The following is a 21,677-nucleotide window of genomic DNA, read 5'->3' on the forward strand; positions in this document are numbered from 1 at the left end:
ACCCCTCTCCAATCCTCCCCTGCCCCCTCCAACCCCGCGCCCGCCCTGCTACCGCGTCACGCTGATCAAGTTCGTCACCACATCCCCGCCCCACAGGAAGCGGTTGACAGAACGTGTGAGCAACGCGTCGTCGCAGCCTCGAGTCCCACACGTTTATAAGAACGTACCGGTACCGCCGATACGTTGCTATATGATTTGGCCGAATATTTAACATGAATTAAAGTTGGGAGCTGGGTAGCACTCTTCTTAGCTCAGCCGTCTCCCGTATTGACCCAACATCGACACAAGTAGAGGGGCCCGGGGCTGGGGTCGCCTAATTAACTAATTGACCTAAGTTGGAGGGCTTCTCATGTTTCTTGAGTAGATCAGCAAGACTTACGATAGGGTGGGTGGGGAGGCAAGTGTTGTGGGTAGAGGTAGGGCTGGCTTTTCAGCCCTTTTCTCGAAACGTTTACTAACAATTACAAAATTGAGACGCGTCTCGTTTTGGCAGGTGCAGAGGCGACCCATTTCATATTACGCGCCAATGGTCTACCAGTCAGGAAGCGTTCATTTGTTTTTGTTTTGGTTGCTTCCTTTTGTCTGCTTCCCGCCACTTAGATCCATAGGATATATAGCGGTTTGATTGAGCGGTATGTCTTGTGTGTGTACTTGAAGTATTGTAATCTTTCACCCTCGCGTAGACCTAGACATGTTGCTCGTCTTCACTTTCAAGATTTCGTGCCACTGACTCGTTTACTGCTGTTCATAGACAGTGGCTGCTGACCACTGGTTAGAAAGGTTAACCACTGTGTTGTAAAAATTTCTGAAATTGTGTCAGTTTTTACACAATTATTTCACCGAGCATTTTCATTTTTCGTCATTCCTTAATGTGTCACTAACTGTCCCTCAGCTCCATTACGTTATATTCCTAAAGACGTGTTTTTGTTCCAGATACTTCTTTAGCCGTTGGCCATGGGGAGAAAGAAAACGCAAGAAAAGACTGGTGATGAGAAGGATGACAGTGAGGATGATGTTTTTAAACCTAGAACAACTAGATCACAGAAGCCAAAGACCACCACCAATAGAACATCAACCAAAAGTAAACCATCAAAAAAATCTCAAACTGCCTGCCATGTACCTACTGAGTCGAAGCCACCAGAACCTGAAGACGTAAAAGAGAAGGAATCCACTGCTCCTCAAAAAAATGAATTTTGTCCAATTTGTCAAGTTCCACTGAGTATTCTTAAAATCACGCCAGCCAATCATACTGCAAACTGTAATATTTCAGCAAACCTCCCAGGTATTTTTTTTAGGAAGGGTGGTCTTGTTTTATAATACGTATTAGTGTTTTTCTTTGATATCTGTAGCTTAACTGTTGTTTCAGCTTGCCCAGAAGAAAATAATTGTCTTAATACTAATATATTCCACTACCGCGACTACTCACATCATATCCTAGCAGCTTTCAGAGTTTCTGAAGAGTATGTCGAACCAGATATAATTTTTACTCCACAGAAAGCTAAAATGAAAAGAACTCCTCTGAGAACATCTGGGAAAAAAAGACCTTCTACATCACCAGCTCTATCAGCTTCGAAAATTTGTAAAACAGACGAAGCAAGCTGCTCCCAGGATATTTTCTTGGAATCTCCTAGTATACCCTCTACATGTAAGTATAGGTGTACCATGAAAAAACTGTTTTGAAATCATAACAATTGCTTATGTACCTTATGCCACTTTTTTATTACCAGCCTGTGGAGTAGAAGAGAGAAAAAAAAGACTGTCATTCAACAGTAACAAGGATCACACTGAATCAGATCCTGACGATCCTGAGATCCCTGCGAATTTACATGAAACTGATGTCATTTTAAGTGACCTTATCTTGAGTGAAGAACTTAAACCATTAGAACTTTTCAGTCATCAACCATTTGTAATTAAAAGAGAGCCAAGCTCACCAAATAGTATGGATGAATCTAGCTTACCAAAATTGATAGCCCCAAATGCAAAAGTCATGATAGATTATAATCAATCTTTGACTTCGAATTGTGACCAAGAGATTGTTGGTAACAAAGTGGAGTGCACTGAAACATGTGAAGAGATCCTAGCAAATGAAGACAGTCTGCAAGCCAACTGTTCAATAGTCTTGAAGAAACATGGTCTGAAGAGTCCAATGTCAGTTAATTTATATTTGAACAATTCAGGATGGGAAGCTATAGAAGTTAACAGTAGTGTAAACAGTAGTTTACAAAAACTTAAAATTTCTCTCTGTAAATGTAGCAGTAGTATTTGCGTTGATTGTTCTTTGGGTATAAACATTGCAAATGGTGATGAGAATTTCATTCCCAATGATCATCAACAACTTGAAAATTTTTTTGTTTCAATGGTAGAAATGGGGCTCAAAGAACCACCACTTAATTGTGACATATTAAGTAAAGAAAATTACCAGGCAAGCTGTAATCAAATTACAGTTTCTTCTGTTGCTCAGAACAAATGTGTTCCTGTAGAAAATGGCCAAGATCAGGTGCTAAGAGAGGTTGACAGTGACAAGATTGGTACAAAACCTGTGGGAGAAACGAGCAAGACAGATAAAGTATTAGATGCATTTTCTGTCTTGAAAAGAACTTCTGCTGATGGTCGTCGAAAATCAGCAACATTGGCGGCTCCATTGTCTGTGAGTTCTCCTATGAATTTTATAGTGTATCTAAGATATAAACATGCATGGCATTTTACTGGTTTTCTCATATAATTACTCTTAAAAAATTGCAGGGTTTAAATTCTGCTCCCACCGGTGTCCCAATGGTTGTGTCAAAGACCACTGGGTCATCCTGGACTCTTGTTCCTTCCAAAGAGAACAAGACAAAACCATCTTCAGGGTGGGGTCAACCTTCTAGCAACAAAAAACTGCCTGCATACAAAAAAATCCCAGGTATAATTGTTACCAAAACTCAGGATACTCAACATTATTTCTAACGTTTTCACAATTCTTATTATTTGATTTTCATCCTGCTTTCATTTTTAGACACTCCATTTGTTGTGGATGCATTTAGTTATGGAATAATTCCAGGGATTAAAATTTATTTTTTAAGTCATTTCCACTCGGACCATTATATTGGTCTAAGAAAAGACTTCAACATGCCAATATTTTGCAGTCAAGTTACAGGTACTGTACAACATTTATTTTCTGGTTTGTTATTAACTGTCAAATATGTTATGGTATCTGTTGCGTTTTGATACAGCAAATCTAGTTAATTTGAAAATTAAGGTAGATAAAAAGTATCTACATATTCTCAAAATAGATGAACCTCGTATGGTTTGTGGAGTAGAGGTTGAGGTCTTTGATGCAAACCAGTGAGTGGTCAATACGTGTAATTGCCATTACCAGTGCTTGACAAATTTTGCTCAGTTTCATTGTTTGCTGTATGTCTCTATTTCAGTTGCCCTGGAGCGATCATGTTCTTATTTAGGCTCGCAGATGGCAGAGTGTTTTTACATGTTGGTGATTTTCGAGCCCATACCAGTATGGAGGAGTTTCCTCAATTACGTCAAGTTGACAAACTATATCTCGACACAACGTAAGATCTGCTAATTATTAAAAAATATAACTTGTTAATTTCTTGTAGATTTCATACAATTTCTTTTCTTTTATTCTCTTTTATTCCCTTTTAAATTCAATCCATAGATACTGTGATCCGTCATATAATTTTCCTTCTCAAGAAGAAGTTGTTGAGAAAGTTATACAGACTGCAAGAGAACATCTTTCTCGAAATAAGTCAACTCTTATTGTTTGTGGAACTTACACCATAGGTAATATTCATTTAATGTTCTGTTGGGCTACCAATGCTTGTAAATACGTTACATTTCATTTCTGTTTTCTACTACCAGGGAAGGAAAAAGTATTTATGGGTTTAGCTAATGCTTTTAATATGAAAATTTGGACAGCAACTGAAAAGAGGAGGGTGTTGCTTTGTTTAGAAGACCAGAACATTATAGGTCGTCTCACAAATGACCCACTTGAAGCTCAGATTCATGTTTTGGCTATGCGTGATATTTCCTTTGAGGTAATCTTTTAAGTATCTATCAAGCAAAACATACATTAGTGATTAAAAAAAAAAAACACACAATTGTCTCAAATGTTTTTACAGATCCTCCCCAAACATTTAAGTAAGTATAGCTCAAAATACTCCCACGCACTTGGTTTTAAACCCACTGGGTGGACAACCTCCACATCAATCAAAGGAAAACCAAGTGATTTTCAAAAGAACAGCCGTGGTCAAATTACTATCTATGGTAAGTTCTTTGTTACATTTTATAAAAATGGGGGAAACAGTCAGTTTTTATGTTTTTGCGCTATTTGTTTCACATATTTCTCTTAATTTTCTGTTCCAGGTGTGCCCTACAGTGAGCATAGCAGTTTTTCAGAATTACGCCAATTTGTGAGATTTGTTAACCCGAGGGATATTCAGGTTACAGTCAATGTCAGTAAAACTAGTCAGTATAGAAAACTGTTCCAGCAATGGCTTTCTACTTCTCGGGATATTGACACTCAGTCCAAAATGAATCAGTATTTTTCTACTTCAAAGTAAAAATGATTTCACTATATATTTTTGTTCTCTTTAATGTTTTCACCTACTCTGATTGAGTTGTATTCATTAAAAGAAAAGTTATTTTGCAACCAATTGTTTACTATCTATATCACTAACAATCAAGAGATTCAGTTCAATAGCTATTTCTGTGCCTTGATTATTATTTATACAGTATTATCTATCCTGTTCCTGTTTGATGGTGCAAAGTTTCTCTTAATTATTCTCTGAAAGTGAATAGTAAATGTGATTGAAACTATACCATTGTTTTTATAACTTTTTAAACATATTTTTTAACAATTTTATCTGTTTACTACTACTATTGCTATGTTCGTTTTTTAATGGCTTATTAAATAAATTTACAAAAAAAAAAAAAATGTGTGAATCATTATGTCTTTTGCAGATGAGTCCTAGACAGCACAGCAGTACCCAATGTTAAAGTGATATTTGGTTGACCTTCCCTTGTTCCCTGCCTACCCGCTACCCCAAACTCCTCCCTCCCTTTCAGCTCCTTCCGGAAGCAAGGTGGGCCCGCAGGCGCCAGCCGACAGGCGCCACCACAGGCTGTCGCGGACCCTAGGCAGGCCGAGTTCCACATAGATACTAATCGTCAACCACGACCTCCCAAGTCAAGTTTCGCTTCGACGCGCTCTGTATCATTCGGAAGCGAGTCGATGATGCAACCTGATGCCACAGATGTCCCGCAAGGTGCATTCCCCCTCCCCCTCCTTGTTTCAACTCCCTACTGCTCCGGAGGGGAAAAAGAGGAGAGGGGGTGGAGGGGGCTGCAGCTGCGACGATGTCATCATTAAGAAGATTAAGATGTACGACATGGCCCTCCCGACTACTGCTCTCATGTGTATTCGCTCCTCGGACCAATGTTTTACTGGTGACAATTGTAACACGGACTGTGCGTTGTACTGACATCCGCATATGCGGGCCGGGCCCGTACGCAGCAAGTTGGACGTTTGGCAGCAAAGGGTAGGAGGCCGAGGCAAGGCGAGGCGACGGTGATGTCGAAATCAACCACTAGCTTCCACAAGGATTATAAGCCCGCACTTGCCCTGAAAAGCGAGGAATCAGGATTGCAGTTTTATGTCTTACTTGCAGCATGTCCCTTCCCTGGCGGGGGAAGTGCCCGACCCATCGGCCCGGGGCCCCAGGAGGCCCCTCCTGGAGTGCGGGAGTGGAGGGAGGGGGCAGGCGCGTTATTGTTTGAGCAGCGCTGGCCGTCCGGTAAAAAATGGGAGACGCGGCGGGAGAAAAGGAGCAACGATGATGTCGCTTCCAATTGTATAAAGTGTTGCGCGAACCGCTAGTTTGGCTAGTTACTTTCCGGAGCGCGAAGGAACAGCAAGTGCCGACGAGGGGCACAGCGGCACCCACCTGCACCCTGCCATGGATACAGTTCTGGTGTGCGCCTTGAAGCTGAACAAGTTCCTTTGTGGATTAGTAGTGGTCTCCTGGTGGCGTCCTGGTTGTTTGTACTCACCGGGTACGTTGGTGTGTGCAGTTCACAGTCGTGCTGGGAGCCTCGTGCCTGAGGCTGGCAGTGGCGCGGCCGCAGCTGCTGCCGAACCCCTCGGGGCTGTCCGGGCCCGGCTCCGCCCCCGGCTCACCCGTCCAGGGCGCCGGCATGGCCCCTGCCCCCTTCAGCGCGGCCGTCCCCGCGCCCGTGCCTGCGGCCGCCCCCGCCCCCGCGTCCGTCTCCTTCGTGCCGATACTGCAGCAGCAGTTCGAGCAGGCGCCCGACGGCCAGTATCGGTGGAGGTGAGTCGGCTGCCTACGGGCACCAGGGTGCGGTACGTGCCCCTTCTGCCTTGTGACACGGCCCCTCTCCGGGTTGCAGCTACGCGGCAGGCGACGGCACGGCCCAGGAGGCCATAGGCGAGCTGACGGCTGCCTCGCGCGCCATCGCCGTCCAGGGTAGCTACTCGTACCCGAGCCCCGAGGGGCAGGTGCAGGTCAAGTACGTCGCGGACGAGTTCGGCTTTCAGCCGACGGGAGCGCACATCCACCCTGCTATCCTGGAGGCCGTCAGGCGGCAGGTGAGTCCTCGGGTGAGTCGCCCTCGCACTCGGCAGGCGTTGAGGTAGGCAACCGCCCGCGACAGCGCCATGGCGGCACGGCGGGTCTGCCTACCTCTCCGACCGCAGGCGCTACCAGAGCCGCCCATCATCCTCATCTATGTTGCAGGTGGAAAAGGCCAGGGCGGAGCCTCCCAACCTGTACAACGAGTCTGGTTTCCTAACCAATGGCCAGCAGATGGTCATGCCCCAGGGGGGCGCGGCGCTGCCCCTGCCTCTGCCACCGCCATCAGCGCTGCAAACCTCAGCAGGATCGGGACCATCAGGGCCCGCGTTACTGTGAACGAACTTTAACGAGAAAGCCCGGGACAGGCTGTGAGAAGTGATATTTAAGTCCTGTGACAATTGTTTCGTTATTTTGTTGTATTATTTTTTGAGAAATAAAGTGAAATTTGACATGTTATTGGGGAAGGAGTTATCTGTAAGCCCATTTCTATGAACACCAGACACATATATTTGAATCTCTAGATAATTAACAAAAAGATAATTCAATAACAGATTTATCAAAGAAGAACAATTCAAACTTACAAATTGGGATGGTTTGTAAAAAATAGTATTACCACAATTGGTTTTCAAAACCGATATCTCTGATCATCATAATTTTGTTTGGCAATATCAGGGTTGAATTGAGAGTTATACCGCCGTTTCATGATTGGTTTAGGTTCTGGTTTTACATCCTCATCAATGTACGCTACACCATTTATCTTTGCTAGTAATTTTGCTGCCTTCTTCTTTTCTTCCTTTTCCCGGTGCAATCTTTCAGCTCTCAGCTTTTCCAGTTTTGCTTTCTTCTCTTTGTCATCATCACTGTAATCACTGTCAGAATCACTACTGTATTTCTTATCCATTTTTGTTTTTGAGGACTTTGATTTGTGACTTCTCTCTTTCTTGTGTTTTTTACTTTTTTTCTTTTTATGTTTATGGGATACATTTTTGTTTCTTTCCTCTGGTGTTCTTGATCTTTCTCTCTTCTTTGTCTCAGGCACATTATTTCTTGCTCCTGATGCAGGGTGTCTTTCTAAGGAGGGTGTATTTTTTTTAACTACACTACTACAATATTTTTTGAATGAATTTATAGGGTCTGAAGTAACCTTGTGCTTTAAACCTGTTTCTTCACTTGTCACAACTTCTTCTCTCTGAGGACACTTATTATACCAAGACACATTTCCCGTAGCTTCATTTGTGTCTTGTCCAAGATATGTCAGATATCCTATTTGTTTTTCATACTTTTCTTTTTCTTGCTTTACCTCCTCCTCGTGTTCCTTGTTGACTGCTGTACTGGATGTTAGTCCAGCTTCTTCATCAGCAAAGAAATTAATGTGGCCTGTACTAGATTCAGTTGCTGAGCGGCTCTCCTTTTTTTCCTTATCTTCTGTTTCAGTAAAAATAGCTTCACTATTTCCCAGATTAGCTCTTGCACGTGCTCGCATCAAATCACGACGAGCCTCTTTTTCCTGAAAACCAAGAGAAAATATGAATTAAGTGCAAGATAACATTCATGCTGTCAAAATCTCTTTAACCTGTCAATGTAATGTCATATTACTCAATGAAAGTTAACTGATTAAAAAGATGATGTAACAAATTCAGTGCCAAGCCAATTGGAAACCATGCTAGTAGACAGCAAGGTGGCCATTAGCATTAAAACAACGCTTGTAAGGTCCTCTTCCACTCAATCCTCATGCTCTGACTACTTCCCTATCTTTACAGCTTGTTGCTTGGCAATCGTAAATCCCTCTTAATGGATTGTTCTTAAAAAAAATGTACGGTTTAAAATAACGCCAAACATTTTCAGGAACTTGCGTAGAAGGGCAACTTGATTACGTAAAGTACTATGAGGTTCTCAAAAGGATCGATGCTAATAGGTTGACAATGAAGTTAAATCACTGTATTGAAAACATAACACTTACTGCTAGTTTAATTCTTCTTTCCTTTTCTTTCTCTTCCTCTGCTGCTTGAGCCTCATCTCGTCGCACTCGAGCAATATTCTCCTTGGTGCGGACATGCCACCTGGAATTGACAATAATTGCTTCAGCTGTTGTCTGATAATCATAGAGCTTGAAAAATTATTCTGATAGAATAAATATAAAAGTATGAAACTGAACTGCAACTTAAAACTTTTTCTCTCATTGCAAATTCTTTTTCTAATTTGTTTTCATGCTAAAACGTGAAGTGATAACCAAACTTCAAGAATCTCCAATCCTCTTTTTACCACTTCGAATTATATATTCGAATAGACTGAAAACCGCGAAAGTAAACGCCAAATACTCCCTTTTAACTTTTAAATAGAACGTAATATGAAGAGATAAACTCGTGACAAGAATGTTGGTATGAACAAAAATAAGCTGAGAATCACTCAGATGGATTTTAAATGATTTACCTTTTCTTGGGAAGAATATTCATTGTAACGGTTTTAGTGTTTTTGACACCATAAAAAGAGTACTAAATGTCCGGTCGGAACGGCTGAATGCGTTGCTCCTGGCTATTTTCTTGACATTTTGCTGGCATCAGAAACTTCATGAAGAGAGCTGGCTGCAATAACAATAACAACAAGAACAAGGTGCAACAAAACAACAAGCACTTCTTCAAAGTTGCAAACAAAGAGTTAAAACACAGCAAAATGTAATTGACTTTAGCGTGAGTCGAAACTCAAGTGCAACTTCTAGATTTTTAAGAGGTTTCTATTGCCATTTTAAAAACAAATTTCATTCACATTTTTGTAAATAAATAAACATCAACAGCTTTGTCTTAGGATTTAAGGTTGTGGTACGACGTGCTGTAGCCCCAGCAGTTTATGAATCGCAATCGCTCAGCTCAGTCAAACTGTAGTTGATGCGGTTTGTTTTTAAATTTTCCTCATTCAGAAGTGTAAGTCAAGTCTTAATCTAATATTTTTTTGGTTCATGTTTGATCTATTTGAATAATTTTACATGAATTTATCGTGTAATTGAGTTGGAAGTTTTCGTTTTTATTCGTACTTTAAATTTGTAGGTTAGAAGCACCTTGGTTCATGACTAAATTTCTGAAAACGTTTGCATAACGATGAAAAAGCTGCCCCTATAATCTCAAAGTTTTCTTTCTTTCTTTGTTTAAATCATTCCAAGATTCAATTCAATCACACGCTGAGACAGTGTTTGAGGGCTGGACACTAAAGAAATTGTATGGCTTTTTTTGATAATGCACATTTGTTTTGATCTTTTTAGCTCTAATGATGGATGATGACAATGTATATCGCCTGGAGGCACCAGGGCCTCAGGTGGGTGGGCTTATTATCAGGAAAAAAAATGATGACGTCAAGGATTCTGTCTTCAAAGTCCCTGAAATAAAGAAATCTCTTCTTGGCCTTGACAGATTAGCTGGTATGCCTGCCCCACCGTTATTTTCACTCTAAGAATCATCATTACAAATACTTTTATTATTTATTTTGATTTACCTGTGTAGCTGCTCGGAGGAAAGATAAAGACGATGATGACGAGGGTAGCATTTCAAAGAAATCACGGGTCATGTCGTATCGTGATGGTGGTGATGATGATGACGACAGTAATGAAGTTGATGCAAATGTTAAAGTTGCTAAACCAAAAATTGAACGGTGAGTTTCATTATTGTGCAATGCATTTTACTCATTTCAGTACATATTGCATTGATCAGACTTTTCTGTGAAAACAATATGTCTACATTTATTGTTTATTTACTTCTAGGAATTACCGTTCCACTGGAGAAGAAACTCCCACTCATACTGGAGGTATTTCTGATGCTGCAAGGAACCGATTGGCAGAACATACTGCCAAAAAGGATAGGGGCATTCATCTCTCCTCCAAAAGTGACAATCGTTCTCATGCTGAAGAAAAGAGTGATAGAGATCGTAACAGAGATAGGTATTGGGACAATGACAGAAGAAGAGATAAGGAAAGAGAACGAAACAGGGACAGAAACAGAAATAGAGATATGGATAGAGACCGAAAAAGAGACAGGGAGAGAGGAAGGGATAGAGACAGACACAGAGAGAGGAGTGAGAAAGAAGGTATGTATAACTCGATCTTTAATTAGTGTACTTGGAATCTTTCAATAACAGGTAACTTTCTTCATAGATGGTGACCGTAGGCGCAGGACTGATGGCTCAGAGCGGAGTGATCGTAGTAGCGATAGAGGATCTAGCAGCTCTAGGGAGTGGTTAGAAACTCCTCGTTTTTGTGACGAACCTCGCACCCCATCTTTCAATGTGAAGGACACACCCTCCAGGTAAATATTTTATCATTAGGGTCAATTTTTTATGTTTAAGTCCAGGATACTCACATTGTTACTTTTATAGGTCAAATTGGGATGAAGATGACCCTACTCCAGGACGCAAATCAGCTTGGGACTTACCAACTCCTAATGTTCATAAATCAGGGGACTCAGATTGGTCAGAAAGATCCTTTAGACGGAGAACTGATCGGTATGTTCGCAAGACAGTACCTCTCATTGGTTTAGAAACAGATTCTGTATTAACAATGTTTACTTTATAGGCCAGAGAGAAAAGATCGTATTGATGATACTCCTCGTCCGACCCCTGCTCATAAATACAATACATGGGCGAAAGACCGCAAAAAAACTGGTGCAACACCAGCTGTAGGTAAAGGTTAGTACAAATATTTCTCAACTCTTGCAATGTTTCAGTATTATTTGTTTTCTCATATAATTTCTCTTTTTCCAATATTTTCTGATTGTAGAAGATGGTATCCAATGGGCTCAAGATGAAGATAGAGAACTTTGGGAACAGGAACAGAAGCGACTGGACCGTGAATGGTATAACATTGATGATGGCTTTGATGATACTCAGAATCCTTTTTCAAATTTAAGTGAAGAGTATACTAAAAAGAAGGAAGAACAGCTGGAACAGAGGAAGAAGAAAAGAATGTCTGCCCAACAACGACAGATTAATAAGGTATTAAAAATCATATCCAAGGATAAAGTTTTGTAAACATTATTTTTTTAACAGAAGGTCATTCTTTGTTCTCAATCATGATTTTGATTATAAATTTTTCAGGACAATGAATTATGGGAACGTAATCGAATGTTGACTTCTGGTGTTGTTCAATCAGTAGATGTAGATGATGACTTTGAAGAAGAAACTGAAGCAAGAGTGCACCTTCTTGTTCACAACATAGTTCCTCCATTTCTTGATGGAAGAATTGTTTTTACTAAGCAGCCAGAACCAGTGGTTCCTGTAAAGGTAAATCAGCCCTATATGGAGAACACTACAATTGTTGAACAAAAATTGGTGATGTTTGCCAAACAAGTATTTGATAATAACAAGGGTATTTAGTTGTCTTACATGACAAGACTACAATGGGTGCTGAAAACATCACACACGTTAGGTAAAATTGTCATTATCATATTTTTTCTTTTATTCTAGGATCCAACATCAGATATGGCCCTTACATCCAGAAAAGGATCAGCCCTTGTGCGAACATATCGAGAACAGAAAGAAAGGAGGAAAGCTCAAAAAAAACACTGGGAGTTAGGAGGAACAACCATTGGAAATATTATGGGAATTAAGAAGAAGGAGGAGGAAGATGTTGGAATGGGTGAAGATGATCGTGCAGACTACAAAACAGAGCAGAAATTTGCTGAACACATGAAAGACACACCAGCCGCATCCAGTGACTTTGCAAAAAAGAAAACTATATTAGAACAGAGAAGATATCTTCCAGTGTTTGCTGTTCGGCAAGAGGTAACGGAGATTCTACATTTACTAGAATATTCTTTATTGTGATCTTTCTAACGTAACTCTGGTTTATGGTTACAGCTTCTCAATGTTATAAGAGAAAACAATGTTGTTATTGTTGTGGGTGAAACTGGCAGTGGTAAAACCACTCAATTAACACAGTACTTACATGAGGAAGGTTACAGTAAATATGGAATGATTGGCTGCACTCAACCGCGTCGTGTTGCGGCAATGTCAGTTGCAAAGAGAGTTTCTGATGAAATGGGAACTGAGCTTGGTCAAGATGTTGGATATGCCATTCGTTTTGAAGATTGTACATCTGAGGTGAGCCATGAGGGCTTATGAACTTGCTGATTGCATCTATCATACAATTCTGATTAGTGTGGTAATCTATTCTGTCAATTTTTAATTTCAGAAAACTATCATAAAGTACATGACAGATGGTATCTTGTTACGTGAATCATTAAGAGAATCAGATTTAGATCATTACAGTTGCATTATTATGGATGAAGCCCATGAGCGATCACTGAATACTGATGTTCTCTTTGGCTTATTGAGAGAGGTAACTTATCATTCTTAAATCTTTTCTCAAATTTCCAGTACAGTACCTTCATTTTGAGAAATCAAAATAATTTATTGATTTGGTATTTAATTTTACTATAGGTTGTGGCTCGAAGACAAGACTTAAAACTTATTGTGACTTCAGCTACTATGAATGCAGAAAAATTTGCTGCTTTCTTTGGAAACGTGCCATCTTACATTATTCCTGGACGAACATTTCCAGTTGATGTACTTTTCAGTCGAAATCCAGTTGAAGATTATGTTGATGCAGCTGTTAAACAATCTTTGCAAATACATTTGCAGCCATTAGAAGGTAAAATGTTTCCCTTCCTTTCCATTCATTATCTGCTACTTTTTTATTATTTATTTATGTATCTGTTACGGTCCAACCCCGCTGCTGGCCTGGCCCAGGGGAGGTCAGGCCAAGCTGGTTTGCCCTAAGTTGGGCTGAGCCATAGATGGGCCAAAGTAGTTTACATCAACTTGGCCCAAAGGTGTGCGGTCCAAGTCCAAAGTGGTTTTAGAAATTGAATTAAAATCAAAGAGGGAAGTACCATTATTGTTAGACTGGTTGTCATTAGAGTCAGAGTCTCAGTTATCTCAGTTTGGAAAGACGGCTGTCGTGCAGTTTGCTGATCCACTGACATTACTGTACATCAACTTGGCCCCAAGGCGTGCGGGCCAAGTCCAAAGTGGTTTGAGAAATTGAATTAAAATCAAAGGGGGAAGTACAGTTATTGTTAGACTGGTTGTCATTAGAGTCAGAGTCTCAGTTACCTCAGTTTGGAAAGATGGATGTCGTGCAGTTTGCTGATCCACTGACATTACCAGACAAGACTAGATTTTATGACAGACTCTGCGCAGGCTCAGGCACCCAAGACACTCGGTGCACCCACATATCTGGACGCAGCTATAGTAAGTTGTGTTTTTGTTTTACTAACTGTTCAATCTTATTCTAGGAGATATTCTAGTTTTCATGCCTGGCCAAGAAGATATTGAAGTTACCTGTGAAGTACTCGCAGAACGTCTTGGAGAAATAGATAATGCACCAGCACTTTCTATTTTACCCATATATTCCCAGTTGCCCTCTGATCTTCAAGCAAAAATTTTTCAACGGTCACCAGAAAATATACGGAAGTGTGTTGTTGCCACAAACATTGCTGAAACTTCTCTCACAGGTCTGAATAATTATCTAGTCATTGTTTAAAATTATGCTTTACACTTTTCAGATTGGAGTTCCAGGGTTTAGAGTAAAATTAGTAATCTGTAAAATCCTCTATTTCAGTCGATGGTATAATATATGTGGTAGACGCTGGCTACTGTAAGCTGAAGGTGTACAATCCCAGAATTGGTATGGACGCTCTTCAAATATATCCCATCAGCCAGGCGAATGCCAATCAACGATCTGGAAGAGCAGGACGAACAGGACCTGGGCAGTGTTACAGGTATTGTCAAACATCATTGATTTAGTACTTTTCATATTTACAATAACCTACATGTATGTTAAGTTTTAAAAACAAGTGTTAAAAGTGATTTTTGTTTATAGATTGTACACAGAGCGCCAGTACAAAGATGAACTTTTAGCTTCAACAGTGCCAGAAATTCAACGTACCAATCTTGCAAATACTGTACTCCTCTTAAAATCTCTCGGTGTGCAAGACCTTTTGCAGTTCCATTTTATGGATCCACCTCCACAGGTTTGGATGTCTCCTTAACTGCTGTAGCCATTTGTTACCGGCACCAATTTTGTAATATTGTCATATTATGGTCATGGTAATTTTGCAGGACAATATTTTGAACTCACTTTACCAGCTGTGGATATTGGGCGCCCTTGACAATACTGGAACTCTTACTCCTCTTGGAAGGCAAATGGCTGAGTTTCCTCTAGATCCTCCACAATGCCAAATGCTCATTGTATCTTGTCAAATGGGTTGTTCAGCAGATGTGTTAATTATTGGTGCGTAAACAACTTTTCAGTATTTAAGAATTTTAATTTTTGATTTATTTATTTATTGTCAAATTGATTTCCTTTCAGTATCAATGCTCTCTGTGCCCTCCATTTTTTATCGACCAAAAGGGAGAGAAGAAGAAGCTGATGCTGTGAGAGAAAAGTTCCAAGTTCCAGAGTCTGACCACTTGACTTACTTGAATGTTTATAACCAGTGGCGTACAAACAAGTTAGTATTGTTTTAAATCTTTTCATTAGCTGCTCAACCCAATTCTTCAACAAATTTTGATTTTACTTCAGTTATTCTGCATCTTGGTGCAACGAACATTTCATTCATGTGAAAGCAATGAGAAAAGTTCGCGAAGTTCGCCAACAACTGAAAGACATATTGGATCAACAAAAGCTTGATTGTGTGTCTTGTGGAACAAATTGGGATATAATCAGAAAATGTATCTGCTCAGGTAAATAAAACTTGTTTTCCTCTTGTTTGGCCTCTCATCAAACGAACATAATTTGCACATGTGAACCTCTTGCAGCATATTTCCATCAAGCTGCGCGTCTGAAAGGTATAGGGGAATATGTTAACAGTCGCACTGGTATGCCATGCCATCTCCATCCAACATCAGCATTATTTGGCATGGGCTTCACTCCTGATTATGTTGTTTATCATGAACTCATCATGACTGCCAAAGTAAGTGTTAATGAGTATAAAATACCTTCTTTTCAAATTATGTTTGGATATCTCACTGTGTATTTAATTAATGATTTTTTTCCTTGTTTACTTCTTTAGGAATACATGCAATGTGTAACTGCTGTGGATGGCCAATGGTTAGCAGAACTGGGTCCGATGTTCTTCTCTATTAAAGAAACCAATAAGTCTGGCCAGGCTAAGAAACGCCAGGCACAGCAACATTTAGCTGACATGGAATCACAGATGAAGGAAGCTGAAGCTGAAATAATTGCCCGCAAAGAAGAACAAGAACGCAAATTCCTGGCCAGTCAGCGATCGTAAGTTAAATATTTGCAGTTTAATTCTTATTTGAAATAAGAAAATAGAGAAAGTGCTCTAATCATGATTTCTTTTTGTTTCAGGGGAGATATAGTAACACCGGGCACTCGGGAACCTAACACACCTGCAACACCTAGGCGAACACCTGCCAGACTCGGACTCTAAATGTACTTTTTTTTTTTGGAACAAAATCAAGAAAATCAATTTATGAATATATAATTTTAATAGACAAAATGAACATCAATTTTTTTGCACTCTTTTCATTCTGTAGTTGATATTTTGTTGAAACCATTGCCATTATAGCCAATAGTCTTCTTTAACACGTTCCATATAGAGACGATCTGTTCCAAAAGGACAGTTTACCACTGTACCTTTATCTGGTTTTGTGTGTTCGGCCAAATCCCGGTGAAGTTTTTCAAGATATGTAACTTCTTTACATAAATGGGCTGGTTCCATTTCAATGAGTGAACAACATTCTTCCAACAGACGCTGGAAAGACCCTGGTAAAGTATGAACATAGTCTGCAGAGGCTCTTCCTGTTAATTGCAGCATCCAATACTCAGTATGCGGTACATGCAGCATGTTATCTTCATCTTCCTTTGGAAGATTTTCATATGATTTCCTCTGTATTTTCGGACGTCCCCTTTTCCCTGGAGTTGTTACTGAAACATTTGGGTTCACATCCATCTCGGTCACACAAGGGAATGGATCTTTTATGGCCTTATTGACAACTTTTGGAAAAATAAGAGGTTTGTGTAGAGAGAAGAGGCGCAGTGGAGTGGTGTTCATTTGCTTTGGCTTTACAATGACTGGGAGTCTATCCACCTGGTCTAAATGAAGTTTGACTCTGAAAAAATTATTATAAGCATTGCGGGTAAGGGCTTGCTGCTGTTGTTTCTCTGGAAGTTTGATAGTTGACACAGCTGATCCACTGTGCAGTCCTATTCGTAATCCATACTGCTGAGCCCACTCAATGTATCTGGTAAAACATAATAACGATAACAATTCAACTCACTTTAACATTTAACCCAATTTAACTCAAAAAATAGCAAAATGAAGTACAAAATTTTAATACAAACTTTTCTGGATGAGTAAGATAGGAAACTGTTGTAAGTTTGAAGTCTTCACTCAACATCTCAATGTTTAATCCAGCAATGATATTGCTCCAGTCGCTATCATCACATTCAATACCTCCTTCTTGGAATTTCTTAATGATATGCTGCAAAGAAATTTGGAGAAAAAAAAATAGTTTGTGCGCAAAACTGGTATGTTGAATTTGTCTACTTACAATTACCTTTGTGTATGAGGTGTAAGGTATAAGACTGGCTGGAAAAGATAGCATTACATTCTTTTCATTTCCAGGATTACTTAAAGGGTTCTCCAGGAGCTTTTTGGAAATATGTCTGTAAGTGTCTTGAATTACGGCAGAGCGCTTGGCTGGAACAGAGGATAGACACATTACAGTATTAGATGAAGTAGTTTCAATATAAGATTATATAAAAATAAAGAAATTAGGTATTACAACCATCATCATTGGTGACACGGAGAGACTTCTTCCACGCAGAGATGATAGGGTTGACATTTTGCACCATTGAAGTTGACAGGTTGGCTTTTACAAATGATGGCTCGTGGAGAAGAGAAAGGGCAGTGCGCCTTAGAACACAAAATTGCTCCCAATCATCCCACACAAACAAACGCACAGAGCTATTTTGAGAAGCAATCAACCTAAAACAAAAAAAACGAAGTAAGCATACTTTACAGGTTAATGAAACAATAAGGTTGATATAAGATACTGACTCATTAAATCTTCTAGCAATCCGTGAGTTTCGATGTTCAGTTGCATCATCTAATCCAAACAGAAGTTTTACTGCTACTATTATGTGAGCCATAGCTCTTCCTTCCCAATTAGGCAAGGATTTTCTGAGAGACACAGGGACATACTCAACTGGCTTAGGAAGCATGTCAAAAAGACGTTCCGCAATTAAAGCAACTTGCTCTGAAATAAAAAAAATTAATAAAAACTACCCAACTTGGTGTACATTAAAACAAATCTAATGAATTTGGCTAACCAGGAAGATTTAATTCTTGTACAAATCTTTTAATTAACTTTCTGAATGAAGGAACCTTAATGGTTTTTATACCAAGGTAAGCAGCTATATGCTGAGTTGCAACTAGAATACAGCCATAAGTAGGAGTAGGTTGATATCTAGTTAAAAGAGCTTTATTTAATGTGTGCAATTTTGTTCCAAGGGGGAAAAATTTGGAAAGATTGCAATAAGACAAATGGCCTTCAGAAATCCACCTACCAAGAAGAAAGAAACATTATTCAAAATTTTGAAAAAGGCAATAAAAATAAAGTGATGGGAAAAAAATGCTGGTTCTTACCTCAAGAGATCACTGAGATTGATCTCTTCATCATGAGTTTCTAGAATACCCAAGTACAACAGACAGATAAGTTTGTTGCGAACCAATATTCCTGGGTGGGATTGAAGAGATCCAAGAACTTTTTCCTTTTTCTTGGCATCAGAATTAAACCTGAAGCAGACAAGCATTAAACAGAGGGGTAATCAAATTCAGCCATTTCTTTGAACCAAAGACACTAACTGTAATTCTTTAGGTCCTTTATCATCCACTTCACTGACTGATAACATATCCAGGGTTACGTCAGTCAATGTTTGACTTGCGGTGGACATTTCAGCTAGCATTCTCTCATAATTTTGATGGAAAGCAGAGTTCTGCAATAAACATGGAAAGGAGAGAGAAATATAATATACTAGAAGGGAGGATAGACCTAAGCAATAAACAATAAATAAGGTTTGGTTTTCATGCCTTTTGCTTGAGTGTTTTCTTCCTTTTCAAAGATTCATTTAATGGATCATCTACACCAGTTTCATCAAGAGAGTTGTTACAGTCCTTTTCATTCTGCTGCTCATCTATAGATTTCTCTTTTGTTTTTGTTGACTTTCTCTTTTCTCTCACATACCCATAAATTATATTAGCATCGCTGGAATCAAATTATTAACTTCTATTTGATCAGACGACTACAGACCAAATTTACGATACCACAGCATTAAAAAAAAATATATTACTAACGATTTGTTGAAATTTGGTCCAAGTTTGGGAACAGTAAGATTGTTTTTTGTAAAAAAAGCAACTTCCATTTTCCCTAAGTAGGAAGTCCATAACTTTAAAACTGCCAGTTTAAGAGAAGGTTTGGCTCCTAAGAGTATCAGCTCATCAACTAACCCGACTAAGGCATAGTTAAAACCTTCCCATGTCGTGATACTTGCTGAAAATAGAAACCAATCAACAACAATAATAGATACATAATAGATTTTACATTATAGCACTATTCAAGGTACCACTGAAAAAATTCAATTCCTGCCAAAGTGATCAAAACTGATTGAATTTAAGAGTACAACACTTCGAGTTCCAAACTTACCATCTTCGTCTTCAGATGGTGTGCTCTCAAAAAATTTGGCAGATTTTCTTCTCTTACCACCTATAACTTTCCCTTCATCTGCACCATCGTCATTTTCGTTAACTTCCTCTCGGACATCCTAAGAATAGCGAATTACACAAATTTGTATGAAAAGACGAGTGATATGATAAGCAAAGCTGAAGATTGGTCGGTGAACAGACCTGTGACTGTGTTTGACATTCGTTACAAAAGTAATAACCAGACTCGCAAATAAAATCAGTTCCGGTACAAACTGTGCAAACGGGCATCTTGAATAAACTGTTCAATCAAATTTCAATGGCAGCCAAGAGCAGCGAGATCTGAGGGAAAGTAGATACACAAATTTATGAATTACCAGTAGGAAAAATAACCTGAATATCACGTGCTTAATGATCCCAACTCCAATAATTTAATCTAGATCTACATTTACCTAATTCAAGTGTAGAAAAAGAAAATTGCAATAGATTTATACAGGTTAAACTGCTATTATCAGGAAAACTTTATCCATTCCTGATGATTTTTTTCTATTTTGTGTACATTTTACACTGGTCAGCGGCAGCGCATTTAACATCTGCGAATAAGACAGACAGACCACTATTTGCAGGGATGAGTTGTAGTATTTTAGGTGTTTTAGTCGTTTTAGTATCCGGTTTACCAGACAAATGTTGTCGGTGACTTTCACAAAGACATATCGCACAATACTTTATACCCTAAAATCGCGTCGATTTGAACTCGCTAAGCACAACAGCACAACCCTCTCCCCTTTCCCGCCGTTCTCCTTCCCTTCCCCTTCCCTTACAGCAGGGCTGTGTATCTCTGTAGCGGGGGAAGGCCGCAAGAGGGGCCGCAGCAGACGTATGTTGACGTTGCTATGGCATATTGGCATATTCAAGGAAGACGGTACTTGGCGATACCTGATTCTTGCAGACTTTAGAAATCGTGTGTTTGCCCCCTCCCTCCCCCCGTTTTTGGGAACACATTTTGTCGGGCGGAACGAACGAGAATAGACAGCAACTGAGGACGAAACGCAAAACTGTGCATCAAACAGAAATATGGCTGGGAAGGCAAAGGGGAAAAAGAAGGCAAGCTCTGGTGCTGCGACTAAGAAACCATCGAATGGAGGCAAAAATGGAAGTGGTGGAGGGAATAGTGATAAAAAGAAGAAAAAGTCTGGAGGTAAAAGGAAGTCTGGTGGTGGAAGCAAATCGAGATGTAATATTGACATTTTCAACCCAATCGCCATGGAAAATGCCTACTACACATGCCACAACATACAGGATGTTTTGTACTGCAGAGGATTTCCTTGGCCTGATGCACAGAAAAAGAAGAAAAAGGGAAAGAAGTAATAGAAGTTTGCGCTGTAAGTTTATAGATAAGTTGACGGTTAATTTGCTGTAAATTAGCTATCGCAGAAGAGTAACCATAGTCCTTCAATATAAAGGAGTGATTAAATAAGATTGTAAATGTAATAATGCTTGTTTAAAATGACTTCAGGGTTCATAGATGAGAAAAACTCAAAATTTTCACACAAATTTTCTATTTAAACACAATTTCCAAAATATGTACACATTCACATCATTACTCTACAAAATAATGTTAGTACAGATTTTAGTATGATACAAAAGCTAGAACATAATACAAAATATACAAGTTATAACCAGATCTCCTATATAATACAATTATCACTTTGGCTAGCATTTACATATGATGATAAAATTGGTTAGCTGCAAGCCAAGGCAATTCACATAATATCTAGCCTGTTGCTGAGGGATGATTTAATATAACAAATGTTAAGATAATTTAGAGGCACAAATACCTCTAAGAGACTCTTAGTAATCATTCAATTTATAAGAGATACCTAAATTGTGATGCTTGTACACATTTCACCCATACAATTTGTAAAATAAGAATCATTCCTTTATTGCCAACCCTCACATTATCAATGCTACTTATCTACTGACTATGCAAATTCATTCAGTTGTGTCAGAATGAGACAAGAAAACTAGTACAGATCAGATATTTACTATTAATATTCCCCATGAACTGAAAAACAGAATCCCTTGAACCACTTAGGTAGTAGCAAACTCATTTATGCATGTCCTCACAGCCAACACATTATCCCTAAATTATGTAAAATATTTTGTTAAGCATTCCTCTAATGGGTATAATCAGCAAAAAAAGCTTGATGTACAATAGACAACAACGAAAAAATAATTCATTTGTCACATAACCACATTTGACTAAGCATTTCCTAAAATGAACACATATATGTAAAGTTGTCATGCAAGAGTCAGTATTTAAACATAGCAGTTAAAAATCATTGAGGTTGGCAATAAATGAGGGAATTCAGAT

At 39.3% G+C, this 21,677-nt stretch overlaps 6 protein-coding genes across 10 annotated transcripts in view; 4 read left to right on the forward strand and 2 right to left on the reverse strand.

The window, feature by feature from the left end:
- The window catches only part of LOC113203271 (DNA cross-link repair 1A protein-like), a 62,599-nt gene extending 57,666 nt beyond the window's left edge, over window positions 1-4,933 (forward strand). For 2 of the 5 annotated variants that reach the window (XM_052266606.1, XM_052266605.1), the window contains exons 2-12: window positions 934-1,282; window positions 1,367-1,645; window positions 1,728-2,647; window positions 2,743-2,902; window positions 2,996-3,136; window positions 3,213-3,324; window positions 3,411-3,548; window positions 3,656-3,780; window positions 3,859-4,034; window positions 4,119-4,263; window positions 4,363-4,933. In XM_052266606.1, coding sequence (XP_052122566.1) covers window positions 955-1,282; window positions 1,367-1,645; window positions 1,728-2,647; window positions 2,743-2,902; window positions 2,996-3,136; window positions 3,213-3,324; window positions 3,411-3,548; window positions 3,656-3,780; window positions 3,859-4,034; window positions 4,119-4,263; window positions 4,363-4,559 — 2,721 coding nt within the window. In that variant the 5' untranslated portion in view covers window positions 934-954 and the 3' untranslated portion in view covers window positions 4,560-4,933. Of the gene's footprint in view, window positions 1-511; window positions 781-933; window positions 1,283-1,366; window positions 1,646-1,727; window positions 2,648-2,742; window positions 2,903-2,995; window positions 3,137-3,212; window positions 3,325-3,410; window positions 3,549-3,655; window positions 3,781-3,858; window positions 4,035-4,118; window positions 4,264-4,362 lie in introns of those variants that run through there. The other 3 variants (XM_026417857.2, XM_026417858.2, XM_026417859.2) reach the window with 3 other exon arrangements.
- A 213-nt stretch (window positions 4,934-5,146) lies between these two features.
- LOC113203286 (endocuticle structural glycoprotein SgAbd-8-like) lies at window positions 5,147-7,046 on the forward strand. The gene is made up of 4 exons (XM_052266608.1): window positions 5,147-5,537; window positions 6,070-6,326; window positions 6,406-6,604; window positions 6,753-7,046. The coding sequence occupies exons 1-4, from the start codon at window positions 5,490-5,492 to the stop codon at window positions 6,924-6,926; spliced, it is 678 nt and encodes a 225-aa protein (XP_052122568.1). The 5' UTR covers window positions 5,147-5,489; the 3' UTR covers window positions 6,927-7,046.
- A 27-nt stretch (window positions 7,047-7,073) lies between these two features.
- Window positions 7,074-9,213, reverse strand: LOC113203265 (leukocyte receptor cluster member 1 homolog). Its single transcript, XM_026417848.2, has 3 exons — window positions 9,021-9,213; window positions 8,551-8,650; window positions 7,074-8,097 (listed from the first exon to the last, which is right to left on the reverse strand). The coding sequence occupies exons 1-3, from the start codon at window positions 9,041-9,043 to the stop codon at window positions 7,216-7,218; spliced, it is 1,005 nt and encodes a 334-aa protein (XP_026273633.1). The 5' UTR covers window positions 9,044-9,213; the 3' UTR covers window positions 7,074-7,215.
- Window positions 9,214-9,299: 86 nt separating this feature from the next.
- Window positions 9,300-16,113, forward strand: LOC113203263 (pre-mRNA-splicing factor ATP-dependent RNA helicase PRP16). The gene is made up of 22 exons (XM_026417846.2): window positions 9,300-9,508; window positions 9,844-9,999; window positions 10,082-10,229; window positions 10,339-10,661; window positions 10,729-10,879; window positions 10,950-11,075; window positions 11,146-11,258; window positions 11,350-11,564; window positions 11,667-11,852; window positions 12,036-12,353; window positions 12,429-12,671; window positions 12,763-12,909; window positions 13,011-13,221; window positions 13,868-14,086; window positions 14,194-14,353; window positions 14,455-14,605; window positions 14,694-14,865; window positions 14,944-15,085; window positions 15,157-15,317; window positions 15,393-15,547; window positions 15,647-15,864; window positions 15,949-16,113. Exons 2-22 carry the CDS (start codon window positions 9,849-9,851, stop codon window positions 16,028-16,030), a joined length of 3,792 nt encoding a protein of 1,263 aa, XP_026273631.1. The 5' UTR covers window positions 9,300-9,508; window positions 9,844-9,848; the 3' UTR covers window positions 16,031-16,113.
- LOC113203264 (TATA box-binding protein-associated factor RNA polymerase I subunit B) lies at window positions 16,070-20,097 on the reverse strand. The gene is made up of 14 exons (XM_052266607.1): window positions 19,981-20,097; window positions 19,756-19,896; window positions 19,508-19,645; window positions 19,308-19,425; window positions 18,959-19,154; window positions 18,695-18,869; window positions 18,470-18,600; window positions 18,251-18,400; window positions 17,935-18,167; window positions 17,663-17,861; window positions 17,391-17,590; window positions 17,160-17,302; window positions 16,945-17,084; window positions 16,070-16,844 (listed from the first exon to the last, which is right to left on the reverse strand). The coding sequence occupies exons 3-14, from the start codon at window positions 19,592-19,594 to the stop codon at window positions 16,163-16,165; spliced, it is 2,454 nt and encodes an 817-aa protein (XP_052122567.1). The 5' UTR covers window positions 19,595-19,645; window positions 19,756-19,896; window positions 19,981-20,097; the 3' UTR covers window positions 16,070-16,162.
- A 33-nt stretch (window positions 20,098-20,130) lies between these two features.
- On the forward strand, window positions 20,131-20,797 carry LOC113203282 (small lysine-rich protein 1). Its single transcript, XM_026417871.2, has one exon. It carries the CDS (start codon window positions 20,378-20,380, stop codon window positions 20,669-20,671), a length of 294 nt encoding a protein of 97 aa, XP_026273656.1. The 5' UTR covers window positions 20,131-20,377; the 3' UTR covers window positions 20,672-20,797.
- Window positions 20,798-21,677: the final 880 nt, after the last annotated feature.

The sequence above is a fragment of the Frankliniella occidentalis genome, unplaced genomic scaffold (assembly GCF_000697945.3).
Source record: "Frankliniella occidentalis isolate FOCC.00 unplaced genomic scaffold, Focc_3.1 Scaffold41, whole genome shotgun sequence".
In the NCBI taxonomy this organism is placed as follows: domain Eukaryota; kingdom Metazoa; phylum Arthropoda; class Insecta; order Thysanoptera; family Thripidae; genus Frankliniella; species Frankliniella occidentalis.

Coding starts and splice junctions, on each gene's coding strand:
- LOC113203263 (XM_026417846.2), top strand. CDS start 9,849: ATGATGGATGATGACAATGTATATCGCCTGGAGGCACCAGGGCCTCAG. Junction 15,086..15,156: donor AACCAGTGGCGTACAAACAA/GTTAGTATTGTT, acceptor ATTTTACTTCAG/TTATTCTGCATCTTGGTGCA. Junction 15,318..15,392: donor CAGAAAATGTATCTGCTCAG/GTAAATAAAACT, acceptor AACCTCTTGCAG/CATATTTCCATCAAGCTGCG.
- LOC113203265 (XM_026417848.2), bottom strand. CDS start 9,043: ATGAATATTCTTCCCAAGAAAAG. Junction 8,651..9,020: donor AATATTCTTCCCAAGAAAAG/GTAAATCATTTA, acceptor TGTCAATTCCAG/GTGGCATGTCCGCACCAAGG. Junction 8,098..8,550: donor AAAGAAGAATTAAACTAGCA/GTAAGTGTTATG, acceptor CTTGGTTTTCAG/GAAAAAGAGGCTCGTCGTGA.
- LOC113203264 (XM_052266607.1), bottom strand. CDS start 19,594: ATGCCCGTTTGCACAGTTTGTACCGGAACTGATTTTATTTGCGAGTCT. Junction 18,870..18,958: donor GGACCAAATTTCAACAAATC/GTTAGTAATATA, acceptor ATTTGATTCCAG/CGATGCTAATATAATTTATG. Junction 18,601..18,694: donor AGAAAACACTCAAGCAAAAG/GCATGAAAACCA, acceptor TGTTTATTGCAG/AACTCTGCTTTCCATCAAAA.
- LOC113203286 (XM_052266608.1), top strand. CDS start 5,490: ATGCGGGCCGGGCCCGTACGCAGCAAGTTGGACGTTTGGCAGCAAAGG. Junction 6,327..6,405: donor GACGGCCAGTATCGGTGGAG/GTGAGTCGGCTG, acceptor TCCGGGTTGCAG/CTACGCGGCAGGCGACGGCA. Junction 6,605..6,752: donor TGGAGGCCGTCAGGCGGCAG/GTGAGTCCTCGG, acceptor TCTATGTTGCAG/GTGGAAAAGGCCAGGGCGGA.
- LOC113203282 (XM_026417871.2), top strand. CDS start 20,378: ATGGCTGGGAAGGCAAAGGGGAAAAAGAAGGCAAGCTCTGGTGCTGCG.